The 13,384-nt window shown below is 45.0% G+C and overlaps 1 protein-coding gene across 11 annotated transcripts in view; it reads left to right on the forward strand.

Moving 5' to 3' along the window:
• The window catches only part of LOC144690875 (dynein axonemal assembly factor 8), an 88,673-nt gene that overhangs the window by 62,991 nt on the left and 12,298 nt on the right, over positions 1 to 13,384 (forward strand). For 5 of the 11 annotated variants that reach the window (XM_078558734.1, XM_078558738.1, XM_078558737.1 and 2 more), the window contains 8 exons: positions 3,224 to 3,289; positions 3,405 to 3,458; positions 3,735 to 3,904; positions 5,132 to 5,327; positions 6,389 to 6,483; positions 8,596 to 8,716; positions 9,805 to 10,016; positions 11,792 to 11,877. In XM_078558734.1, the coding sequence (XP_078414860.1) occupies positions 3,224 to 3,289; positions 3,405 to 3,458; positions 3,735 to 3,904; positions 5,132 to 5,327; positions 6,389 to 6,483; positions 8,596 to 8,716; positions 9,805 to 10,016; positions 11,792 to 11,877 (1,000 nt within the window). Of the gene's footprint in view, positions 1 to 3,223; positions 3,290 to 3,404; positions 3,459 to 3,734; positions 3,905 to 5,115; positions 5,328 to 6,388; positions 6,484 to 8,595; positions 8,717 to 9,804; positions 10,017 to 11,791; positions 11,878 to 13,384 lie in introns of those variants that run through there. The other 6 variants (XR_013578983.1, XR_013578982.1, XR_013578984.1 and 3 more) reach the window with 5 other exon arrangements.

Raw genomic sequence — 13,384 nt, forward strand, 5'->3', positions numbered from 1 at the left:
TGGCACCTGGGCCAGGTTCAGCTCACAGGCAGTGTGATAGTGACTGAGTCTGAGACTATCAGGCAAACCTGACCTCCAGAATGTCCAATCTCAGTTGGTCCAGGGAGACCTTAGAATCTGTACACCTGGCCAGTCAGCGCTATAGCCCCCAGGTCTCTTCCTCCCCTAACATCAGTCCTGTATCAGGCTGACCTTCTGGTTTGGTCACCAGTCCATAGCCTGTCATCAGTCAGCAAAGCTGCAGATGTGAACAGAGCATTTGGGTTCCCATCTGATTGTGTCCTTTCAGAAATACCACATGGTCTGCAGCCATACAAGAAGACAATTCGTCACCACCTTCTCAAGTGCAATTAGGGTTGGTCAATAAATTCTGGCTTTGCCAGCGCTGCTGAGATCCCATGAACAAATAATTTTTTTTTAAAAAGAACATTAGAGAAATTGGAGAAGGACTGAAAAGCCCAAGCTTGTACTCCCACTATTTATTACACTCAAAACCATGGGTGATTTTCTCATGGCCCTGGGCCTTAGCAGTTGAAGAACTGCCTCTAGTAGTCATCTTCCTATAGTAAAAGTTGGATAAATGGCTTTTAGATTACAAGTCTTTTAAGCTGGGATTTTCTGCTCCCGTTTGTGGCGAGCATCATGTTGGACCGGAACAGAAAATATTGGGAGCTTGCAACAATCAGTTTCATGTCACTGTAAAAGCAATTTGCGATCATCTGCTCCACTCGTCAACGGCGGGCCACGTTTCCCACCGCCGTATGTCGGGAAGCTAACTTCAGTACATTGGAATCTCATTTTAAGCCCTGCTTGCTGGAATCATCCCCCTGCCACACTGGATCATGAGCTCACAAATCACGCTGACGTATTTCACAACAGTACATAAGCGACGTGCACCTGGCGATCTGCACTTTGTTCGGGACTTCAAGGCTTGTTTGCCAACCTTGCTTCAGGCAACACTCGCAGTCATCAGCACCAGGCTTCACAGGCAGCACCACATTGGTTTTAGGAGGACTCACAGGCAAGTCTCTACCTACCAGACCAGCGGTAAGGCGGGGTAGCCTTTCAACGGCAGCAGGGCTAGGGCTTGCTTGGGGAAGGGGGGGAAGTGACCTCAACCAAGGGAAGAGGCTGCAGGGCAACGGCTGTACTGGAGAAGTGGGTATCCCAGGGTGTGGGCACATATTGATCTGTGCAAGTGGCCTGAAAATGGTCAGGGCTGAGGGGGCAGTCTCCAGAGAACATGAGGCTAGATGGAGATGTGAGGGTGTGTTTGAGAGAGTAAGTGGTGATGTCCCTTGATCTGGCAGTGAGTGAGATGCCAATGAATGTGTGATGGGCTTGTGAATATGTGAGCTTAGAGTGATGAGATGGTTAACTTACCCTGTCAACGGATGAGACCATTCATCCTCTTTCTGTACTGGATGGCCAACCTCTTCTGTGCACTGACCACCACTGCTACTGCCTCCCAAGCTGAACTGGTGAAGCTGCAGCCAGGGCCTCCAGAAGGCATTCCAGTGACAGGTCACTGAACTCTTCTTGGCTTTCAGGGCCATGTCTTCACTTGAGCAGTCCTGGGCTGCAAGCTTTGAGAACTGTGTGCACAGATGTAGTTCACAGAATGACAGAATCTCACAGTGCAGAAGGGGCCCTTCGGCCCATCAAGTCTGCACCGACACGTGAGAAACACCTGACCTACCTACCTAATCCCATTTACCAGCACTTGGCCCATAGCCTTGAATGTTATGACGTGCCAAGTGCTCATCCAGGTACTTTTTAAAGGATGTGAGGCAACCTGCCTCCACCACCCTCTCAGGCGGCGCATTCCAGACCGTCACCACCCTCTGGGTAAACAAGTTTTTCCTCACATCCCCCCTAAACCTCCTGCCCCTCATTTTGAACTTATGTCCCCTTGTGACTGACCCTTCAACTAAGGGGAACAGCTGCTCCCTATCCATCCTGTCCATGCCCCTCATAATCTTGTACACCTCGATCAGGTCGCCCCTCAGTCTTCTCTTCTCCAATGAAAACAATTCAAGTCTATCCAACCTCTCTTCATAACTTAAATGTTTAATTCCAGGCAACATCCTGGTGAATCTCCTCTGCACCCACTCCAGTGCAATCACATCCTTCCTATAATGTGGCGACCAGAGCTCCAACACACAGTACTCCAGCTGTGGCGTCACCAAGGTTCTATACAACTCCAACATGACCTCCCTACTTTTGTAATCTATGCCTCAATTGATAAAGGCAAGTGTTCCATATGCCTTTTTCACCATCCCACTAATATGCCCCTCCACCTTCAGAGATCTATGGACACACACGCCAAGGTCCCTTTGTTCCTCAGAACTTCCTAGTGTCATGCCGTTTATTGAATACTTCCTTGTCAAATTACACATTCCAAAGTGTATCACCTTATACTTTTCAGGGTTAAATTCCATCTGCCATTGATCTGCCCATTTGACAATCCCATTTATATATCTTCCTGTAGCCCAAGACACTCAACCTCACTGTTAACCACCCGGCCAATCTTTGTGTCATCCGCAAACTTACTAATCCTACCCCCCACATAGTCATCTATGTCGTTTATATAAATGACGAAAAATAGGGAACCCAGCACAGATCCCTGTGGTATGCCACTGGACACTGGCTTCCAGTCACTAAAGCATCCCTCTGTCATCACCCTCTGTGTCCTACAACTAAGCCAATTTTGAATCCACCTTATCAAATTACCCTGCATCCCATGTGCATTTGCCTTCTTTATAAGTCTCCCATGTGGGACCTTGTCAAAGTTTAGATGTGACACTCTGAGTGAGGAAATGGTGAGATAACAGCATGGCGGGTGATTCAGAGGCTGCCCGCCAGTGATACGGTGTGTTTCCTGTGGCTGCATAATTAATGAGGCAGAAAGCAGACGATATGCGCAAAAACCCACCCTTGTGGCTGGCGGGACAAGCGTCTTTTTTCACACCCACCACCGCACTTCGTGCAACTCAGGGAAAATTCCACCCTTTAAATCAGGCCAATGCCGAATCTTCAGGATGTATTACATATCTTCTCGTGATGTGGGCATATTAGAAGTAGAAGCTGCTGACAGCTAAAGTCTAGTCCATTTAATTTCTGTGAAATACAGCTTCATTCCCATCCACTTCCAACAGCTTGGAGGTGTTGGTCTGATTGTTGAATTGCTCCTATAACTATAGGCATATTGTATCATCCACAGATCCAGAGGCCCGACCTTTACTGAAGTACCTCCCTCCCTCTCTCAGGTCTGGGAACACCAAGCTGGGTATGTATAACCACATGGGCATGAATCTATTGTTCATTTTTTTTGAATCTCTAGTATAAGATTCAAACCCTTATCACAGTCTGTCTGTCTCTTATCATTCTTCATCCTGTTTCAGATAAAGATACACAAACTGTCAGCACAGAATCCATTTTCAGCTACATGCTGCTTGGTAAGTCCTGAGTGTCCACATCTATCACCTCTAAGGAGGTCACGTTATGCTCTCCGTACAATTCATCTACACATATCCTTTACCTCACCAAAAAAATGAATGAAGATTATATTACAATCAACAGACAAAGTGTTGTCGTGAACCTTGGTAGATCTTCCAGAGTTGCCCTACACATCTTCTGTCTGCAGGTTATACATCCCTAAGCCATCTGTGTTTAATAGCATGCCATTGTTGTAGTTGATGCAATGTCTATGATTGTGTTGCTGTTGGTTGCAGGTGCCCAGCCTTTGTTTACAGTGCTGGTTATCAAACCCTCTGCTTGGCCACAACATCACCTCAAGATACTCCGCAAGTTAGACCGGGAGCATTTCTGTGTTATTGGAATGAAACTTGTCAGTCTAGATACAGAAAAGGCCTCACTTCTGACTCCGCAGAGCATTCAGCAGGTCCGTACGATTGAAAGAATTTGTCTTTATACTAAAGTGTGCTAATGACATAAACCCCTGGGAGTCCCCAGTGTTTCCAGTTGGGGATCACTCTGTTTTGACTAATAGCAAGTGAAAGTCTGCAGTTACAGATTGTTTAACCTGTCGGGAATACCTTTATAGCAGCAGTGATTTCAGCTCTGCCGGTAGATATGTGCACAGTAGTCTTGCACTCAGTTGTTAACCACTCCCTCCAAACAGCACAGCTGGTCAGGCAGCCAGGTTGGTTTATCACCTGAGCCTATTCCTGATACAGTGACTCCTCAGATACTGAAGCAGTCCATGCCCATTTAGGACTGAGATGAGGAAAAACTTCTTCACTCAGAGGGTGGTGAACCTATGGAATTCTCTACCACAGAAGGCTGTGGAGGCTATGTCACTGAATATATTTAAGAAGGAAGTAGATAGATTTCTGGACTCTAAAGGCGTCAAGAGGTATGGGGAGAGCACTGGAATATGGTGTTGAGATAGAGCATCAGCCATGATCATATTGAATGGTGGAGCAGGCTTGAAGGGCCAAATGACCTACTCCTGTTCCTATTTTCTTTGTTTCTATGCCCGTGTGTGGCAAGACCTGACAACATTCAGACTTAGGCTAATAAGTAACAAGTAACATTCATACCACAAAGCTGCCAGGTAATGATTATCTCCAACAAGAGAGAATCTAATCTTCTGCCCTTGACATTCAATGGGATTATCATCACTGACTCCCCCCACCATCAACATCCTGGGTTCACCACTGACCAGAAATTCAACTGGACCAGCCATATAAATAATGTGCTGCAGTGTGGGTCAGAGGTTGGGAACACTAGGGCTCCTCGATGCCACACTCAGTCAAATGTTGCCTTGATATCAAGGATAGTCACTCTTACCTCACCTCTTGAGTTCAGTCCATATTTGGATTAAGGCTATAATGAGTGCAAGAGCTGAGTGGCCCTGGCGGAACCCAAACTGAGCGTCAATGAGAAGATCATTACAGTGTGAGAGCTGCTAGATAGCAGTGTCGATGACCCCTTCAATCACTTTGCTGATGATCGAGAGTAGACTGATGGGGTTGTAATTGTAATTGGATTTGTCCTGCTTTTTGTGGGCATTTATTTTATGGTACATTTCACCATTGGTGTTCTATACTCAACACTGACACTGGTTAGCGCACTCTTGACCTGCAATAGCTGAACATTTTTGCAGGATCCATGGCTGGTGAAATGCAGCATTGATTCCCTGACCTCCGGTGCTTCCATCATCTTGTGTGTTCAACGAGATAATGCTGTGAAAAAGCTGCTTGATTTGCTCGGCCCTGAAGATCCCCGGGAGGCCAGAGGCCTGGACCAGTTCCTATGGAGAGGTCACTGTGGAACAGACATAGTCCACAACGGCTTATATGGTAAGTCATTTAACACATTAGCACCAGGCACTTTGGTAGATTTAATGCAACAAATCCATTTTACCAAATGTGTAGGATGAATAAACTGTGGATCCTGTTTTGCTGCTGTCAGTTAAGAAGCACTTGTGACATCGGACGGCTCCAGCATTCAGCTCTTATAGAATCATAGAATGTTTACAGCATAGAAGTAGGCCACTTGGTCCTTCGTGTACATGCCGGCTCTCTGCAAGAGCAACTCACGTAGCCCCACTCAGCCCCCACCTTTTCCCCACGACCCTGCAAAGTATACTTTGAAAAGTTTTCTTTTCAGATAATTATCCAATTCTCTTTTGAAGGTCTCAATTGAATCTGTCTCCACCACACTCCCAGTCAGTGTATTCCAAATCCTAACCCATTTGTGCATTAAAAAATGCTTTTCCTCATGCCACCGTTGTTTCATTTTCCAGTCAGCTTAAATCGTTGCCTCTGGTCCTCGATCCATCCGCTAACAGGAAGAATTTCTCCCAATCCATACTCTGCATGGACTGCTCATAATTTTGAACAATTATATCAAATCTCCTCTTAATTTTCTCTTCTCCAAGGAGAACAGCTCAATGCTGGGCCAACACAATAAAATTTGTGGGGGTAAACAGGTGTGACAATTTTGCAGAATTTAGTAAGGCATATCCCAGTTCAGTAGTATTTGGTATTTGTAACCTTGAACTGAAAAGCTAATATGTGAGAGCATGCAACAAAGCTTTGAGAGACCATCTTCAGGACTTGAACAGCATTTGTGCATATTTTGTTCAAAAAGTAAATACCATTGTTATATTTGTGTGATATAGTCAGTGATTCTAGAGTAATCATCTGGAATGCTCATAGAAAATATACTTCCAGTTTGATTAGGATTTCCCTTCATTTGGAGCTGCTCACTTAGTGTTGAAAATTCCTAGCGATATGCTCCCTAGAGACAGGACATGGGTTGAGACACAAAATAAGATTGAATTTAATGTATTATAGATAGTGGAAATTTATTGGAGTAATACTTGCACGTTCTCTGTGTCTGATTCTCTCCTTTACAGGTTCCTCGTCCTTTGTGACAGCAATCCGGGATGTGAAGGCATTTTTCCCAGAAGGACTTTGCTGTGAAGAGTCACAAATGATGCAGGATGAGCAGGTAAAACCTGACATTTGCTCTGAAGAAATGTGTTTCAGATGCCCCATTATTTTGTAAAGATGTCTGTATATATAGCACCAGATGTCTGTGTCATGCCCTATGAACTCAGTGTGACCTATCATGTTACAAAATATGGGAAATGATCTAAACTCAGGCTGAAATCCCTTGGTTTTTCCAAGACCACTGGAGTAAGCATGGGGAGCCCTAAGATGGGAGTTCGCATGCTCTTTCCCTCATTTAGAACACAGAGAGCAAGATTTTCGGGTCATCAGCGGGCGAGGCAGGCAGGTCCCGGGAACGGCTGGGAAACAGCCCGCCGTCCACAATCGGCCCCCGACCGCGCTTTCACACTGGCTGGCCAATTAACGGCCAGCCAGTGTGAAAGGCGCACTGAGACGCTCGGTGCTGCCGAGGTGAGGGCAGGAGGAGGGCGAGTGCAAAAGACTGCGCATGCGTGGGGGAGAGCGCATTGAAAGCTTCCCGAAAGCAGGGAGCAGCCTCAGGGAGCTGAAGAATATTAAAACCAAAAATAAAGATTTTGAAAATCAGAAAAAAATGTCCCCATATAGGACTCACTCACATGAACAGAAACATTATAAAAATTATGTCGAAACATTTTTCTTAAATTAATGTTGGAAACCTCATCCCACCCATGGATGAGGTTTCCTCAAAAATTCAAAGGCTGCCTGGCCGATTCGCCCGTCTGCCAACCATAAGGCCGGACGGGCAGCGAAAAATAGCAGTTAATTAAGACTTTAATGGCCTTAATAGGCCTCTTAATTGTTGGCAGGCTTGCTGCCGACTCTCGTGTGCGCCCATGAACTGAAATATCGCGCGAGTGCGTGATGGTGTCGGGATGCTCGCTTGACGTCATCGCATGCTATTTCACACTCGGGCGAGTCAGGCATGCGCCGGCACGCTGAGCAGAAAATCCTGTCCAGAGTGGCATCAGCAGTGATGTACCCTAATCTCATCAGATGTACATGAGCCCACCTGCAGGTCCAGGCTGGGATCAATAGCCCAATCTCAAAGTTGCAGACAAAATACTTCCATAATGTTGCAGCAACTGCCGACACTAGTAGTAGCCTCACACTCTCTGGAGGAGGGAAAGCAGCACCAAATCTCCTGGCCTCCTCCCCTGAGCTTGGCAAAATCCCATTTGTGTTTCCAGTGTCTTTAGTGAGGTCGACATTCCTGGTGTAAACCACAGAGGATTTGCCTGGTTCATCTTAATATTCCTAGTAGATCTGTTGGTAAAGTGTCTCTACCTCTGAGTGCAGTAAAACCATAGGGGAGGCCTGGTATCAAACGACTTGTCTTATAAGCAGACTTTTTTGAGTTTCACCTTCATAAACACAAAGTCTGTCCTAGATCAACATCTTAATTTAATTTGAAAGATAGCGATATGTAGGATGTGTTTAGTTTGTTAAAGTTTGGTGCTAATGTCACCTCTTTCTCTAGATGACAGTTCCTAGGAGCCCCGGCACAGACCTGGCCCTACCTGGGCTTTGAGACTGACCATTGAGATGAAATGGGGGTGCAACAGCTTTTCTGGTTCACTCACCAGGGCCTGGCTGCTGCTAGAAAGCCCCAGAGCCTGTTAGAGACCTCTGAAACTCTTTCGAGTTATCAACAGTCACAGATTGCAACTCTTTCAAGTACAATCACAGTTCTTGGTTTCCGGGAGTGGGACATGAACCCACAACCCTCTGATTAAAAGGTGAGGGTGCTATGAACTGAGCCACAGCTGACACCTCTAGAGACCTCTGAAACTCTTTCGAGTTATCAACAGTCACAGATTGCAACTCTTTCGAGTACAATCACAGTTCTAGGTTTCCGGGAGTGGGACATGAACCCACAACCCTCTGATTCAAAGGCGAGGGTGCTATGAACTGAGCCACAGCGGTTATGTGACAGCGAAATAAGGCAGAAAATCAAGAACGTGCCACTTCATCTCATCAGCACAGAAGCACTGAGAAAAGACCAGGACATCCTGGGACCCTCGGGCAAGATCAGAACCTCCTGGGATCTATGGGTCACAACACTGCTCCTTTAACTTCCCCACAGCTGTCACTTAAATGCATTCCTCAAATTTCCAATTTTTGTTTGCAGATTGACAGTAACAGAAAGGACTGGCTCATAAGCCCTGAGTTCCCAAAAAAATTCAAGCTGGTCAAGTCTTTAACTCTCACCCATTTGGATTCAGGAGCTCCCACATGGCAGCAGCAGCAAGGTAATCCTTACAATATGTCCTAGCCTGAATAAATAGGAGCTCCACGCTTTCAGTCCCAGCCATAGTATTAGGACTCTTCAATCTAAATATTACATCTACCTTCAAATGATTTACCATTGACACTAATTTCCACAAAAGAATTATTGATGCTGCCAACTAACTCAGGAACAGTTTAGAAATTAGTAAGGAAGCCCCTTCCCTCAGTAACCAGACCAGCTAATGCAAAAACCTTCCCCCACAGTAACAATACCAGTTTGAACCACAGTGCCTCCCTTAATGACAATACTAGTCTGCATCACAACCTCTCCCTCAATAACAATACCAGCCAATAATACCAATCAGTACCACAGCACCTTCCCTCAGTAACAATACCAGCCACTACTGCAAATAATGTTGCCAGTGTGAGGGTGGGATCTATAGTAAGGAGCCAATCCTGCGAATTGTTTATATCTGATTGATGGGGATCTTGCCTGTGAGGTAATTTTAAAACTCTGCCACCTGTGTCTTAACTTGCAGCAAGTCTCATTCCCCTATTACCCCTCTGCTCACTGACCTACATTTGCTCCTAGTCAAGCAATGTCTTGATTTTCAAATTCTCATCCCTGTTTTCAAATCCCTCTCTGTAATTTTCTTCATACCCATAAACCTCTGAGATATCTGCGCTCCTCTAATTTTGGCTTCCTGTGCACCCCCCATTTTAATCGATCCATCATTGGTGAATATGCCTTCAGTTGACTAAACCCTAAGCTCTGGAATACTCTCTCTACACCTCTCTACCTCTGTACCTTCCTTTCATCCTTTAAGGCACTTCTTAAAACCTGCCTCTTTGACCAAACTTTTGTCATCTGACTTAATTCTCCTTATATGGCTCAGTGTCAAACTTAGTTTTATACTGCTCTTGTGAAGTCCCTTGGGATGGTTCATTATGCTAAAGGTGCTATATAAATAAGTTGTTGAGAGCTGTTCATATTAAATGCAAGTCTGTAATTCCCTCTGTCTCTGGAGTTGGAACATCACATTTGAAATCTCAGTTTCCTAGCATAGTGTCAGATTTAATCTACTGCTCTTTCTTTTTCTTTGTCCCACAGGCCTGCTGCTGCCCAGACCACTGTGCCAGACCATGTGCCTGCTGCTGGCCTCTCCACTCATCAGGAGGTGTCACCACCCACCGTACATTGAAGTGCTGGACCAGTTGGGAAGCTGTAATTATAGGCTAATGGGGGCAAGGATGAGCGTCCTGGACCAATCACAGGCTCAGCATGTGGCAGAGCTCATCACTATGGACAACATCTCAACAATAGTACGCCCCTTTCACTGATCTTCTCAGGGGCATTCACATGAATACTGAGCACATTTTATACCCTGAACATGTGCTCCATTAAAATTAGTGATCAGAAAATTGCTTGGAAATATACATGAGATTTGCCTATACTCACCCCACTGCAATTGCCTGTGTAGAATATCAGGCCTTTGTGCAATTGAACAGTGTGTAAGGAAGGAAGTGAGGAAACAAGTGAAAACAGTCACACAATAACCATAGGGGAACTTTAAAGAAAGATTGTTATTTCCACTGTGTTTCTCATTACTGCTTCATTCCCATTGCACCTATCAGACAAAGTTTCATAGAATTACATAGAATGTGTTCCACAGAAACAGGCCATTTGACCCATCCAATCCATTGCAGGTGGTTATGCTCCACTCGAGCCTCCTACTATCCTTCCTCGTCTAAACATATCATCAGCATACCCTTCAATTCCAGGACTTCTGAAACTATTTTTCAATACCCGTTTTAACACGTAATTTAGCACAACTCCAGACGTCAACAAAAACAGCAATAAAGCAGCATAGTAACATTATGTATATAATTATTAAAGTCCAGATATTATAGAACATGATAAAAATATGAAGATTTGTGATGAAAGTCCCAAACCCTCAGTGACTGGGCTGCCGCTGGTCGCTAAATCTGCATCTGCTTCCATCACCCTCTCTGGAAAACATCTAACATATTTACGTAGACGCATAGTTACTTAAGCTCATGCATGATCAAAGCTGCCGCAGCCAATCAAAGTGTCCATTGCCTGGAGTTCTACTTATGATTGGTTACATCCCACTGCCAGGACAATATGAGGGCTGGGGGATTAACGTGATCTTATTTCTTGTGATTCCATTCGTTGTTTCTGTGACCCCAATTGGAGTCGTGACTCACAGTTTGGGAACCACTGTTCTATTCCTTTCTCCTTCGGGTGCTTATCTAGCTTTCCCTTATATGGATCTATGCAATTTGCCTCAACCTCTGGTAGTGAGTTCCACCTTCTCAACCTCTCAAGGTAAAGAAGTTTCTCCTGAAATCTGTATTTGATTTCTTGGTGATTATTTTATATCGATGACCTCTAGCTATGCTGTTGCCCACTGGTGGAAACACTCTCTCTGTATCCAATCTATCAAACCTTTCATAATTTTAAAGGCTTCCAATAAGTCACCCTCATCTTTCTCTTTTCAAGAGAAATGAGATCTACCCTGTCAGTCGTTTCTTGTTAGTTGTAATCTTGTCTTTCTGACAAGATTGTAAATCATTTTGCACCTCTCCAGTGCCTTTATTTCCTTCGTTTAATATGGCGACCAGAACTGTTCAAGTGTAACCCAACCAAGGCTTGAAATAAGTTTAGCATATTTATTTTTAATTCTATCCTTCAACTATTATGTATAGTCAGTTTGTTGCTTGGTAAGAGTTTACACAGTTGTGTATCCTTAGTTAATTGTCACTGTTCTTCCCTTGCTGTTTTGGGTGTGTGCTTAGGTTCACAGTCATGCTGATAGCAAGACATTGAATAAAGGGAACAAGTTAGAACCCACCCAAGGGAGTTTGCTGTTAACAGGAATAGACACTGAGCCAGGCAGTTCATGCAGTATTGCACATACTAGGTTTTCTCCCTTTGTCTATTTCTATCTACCTATTCATGCACAGTCTATCCTGGGGGTGTGTGAGGTAGGAATGTAGCACTGGGCAGTTACGTGTATTTTTATTTCATGCTATCTCTTTGCCAGATATCTATAGCTGTGATTTTTTTTCCCCAGTGCTCACTGCTCACTAGTGGTCCTTGCCTGATGCTGGCTCTGGAGAGAGATAACGGAGTCTGCTGCTTTAGTACACTGCTGAATAGGTGAGTAAATCTGTCACATCTTTAATTGCTGACTGTGTATCCTTATACGTACACCTTAGGTTATTTCAATAGAGAGGTGGATGGAGAGATAATGGGAGGGATTCTGCAAGATGAGTACATTTCCATTTTTCAGAAGTGAAAAGAAAAATTAGCAGTGTTAATCTCTCAATATTTCGTATAGCTGCAAAAATTCCAGCCTCCAAATCAGCAGTTATCTGTTACAGCACAAGAGGAGGCCATTTGGTCCATCATGTTTGTGCTGGCACTTTGCAAGCACAACTCAGCTAGTCCCTGACCTTGTCCTTTCCCCATAGCCCTGCAAATTCTTTCTCCTCAGACAATTACCCAATACCCTTTTGAAAGCCATGATTGAATCTGTTTCCACCACACACTAAGGCAGTATATTCCAGATCCCAAACATTCACTGCATTTTAAAGTTTTTTTCCTCATCTAGCCTTGGGTTCTTTTGCCATTCACCTTAAATCGGTGTCCTCTGGCTCTTGACCCTTCCACCAATGGGAACAATTCCTCCCAATCTACTCTGCCGGATCTCTCATGATTTTGCACATCTCTATCAAATCTCCTCTCTACCTTCTCTTCTGTAAGAAGAACAGTGCCACCTTTTCCAATCTATCCTCATAATGGAAGTTCCTCATCCATTCTTGTCAATCTTTTTTCTGCACCCTCTTCAAAGCCATCACATCCATCTTAAAGTGTGGTGCCCAGAACTGGACACAATGGGCAGAATTTTGCCCTTGATGGGCGGGCGGGCCTGACAGGCTCGGTGGCGGGTGGGCAGCCGATTGCAGCCGCCGAAGTGGGCCCTGCCGCCATTTTGAGTGGGCGGGCCAACTAGGCCCACCCAGAAGGCTGCCCAACGGGAAGGAGGGGAGGGATTCCCCAACTGTTAAAGTGCGCTCTTTCGCGCATGCGCACGAAAGAGCACACATCTCCCTGAGACTAAGTGCTGTCTCAGGGAGATCGGTGAAAGCTTTATAAACATCAAAAATAGAAAAATAAAAAAATTATTAAAATGTCCCCCTTGTGACAACGTCACACGAGATGGGACATGTTAATAAATATGACTAAAACTTTATTAAACTTTTTAAAAACAGACATGAAACCTCATCCCGCCAGTGGATGAGGTTTCATGTTTTTTCAGAAGCATTGGACGGGCAGGGCCTTTAATTGGGTTAACTACCCTGTCAATGGCCTCAATTGGCCATTGACAGGTCGGCGGGCGGACAGCTGATTTCGCTGTCCGCCCACCTTCCTGAATATTTAAATGGAGCTGGATGACGTCTGGGGTTTCCCCCGATGTCATCCCGCGTCATTTTCGCGTCGGCGAGTGGGCCCCACCCACAACTCGCCGACAGAAAAATTCTGGCCAATATTCCAGTTGAGGCTGGATAGAGCAGCAGCAAAACCTGCTGCCACCCTCAAAGGCACACCTTTAGGAACTCCAAGTTTGACTCAGTGTGAATTTCCCTCATTTAAGATTCAGCTG

The sequence above is a fragment of the Cetorhinus maximus genome, chromosome 15, assembly GCF_964194155.1.
Source record: "Cetorhinus maximus chromosome 15, sCetMax3.hap1.1, whole genome shotgun sequence".
NCBI classification, from domain to species: domain Eukaryota; kingdom Metazoa; phylum Chordata; class Chondrichthyes; order Lamniformes; family Cetorhinidae; genus Cetorhinus; species Cetorhinus maximus.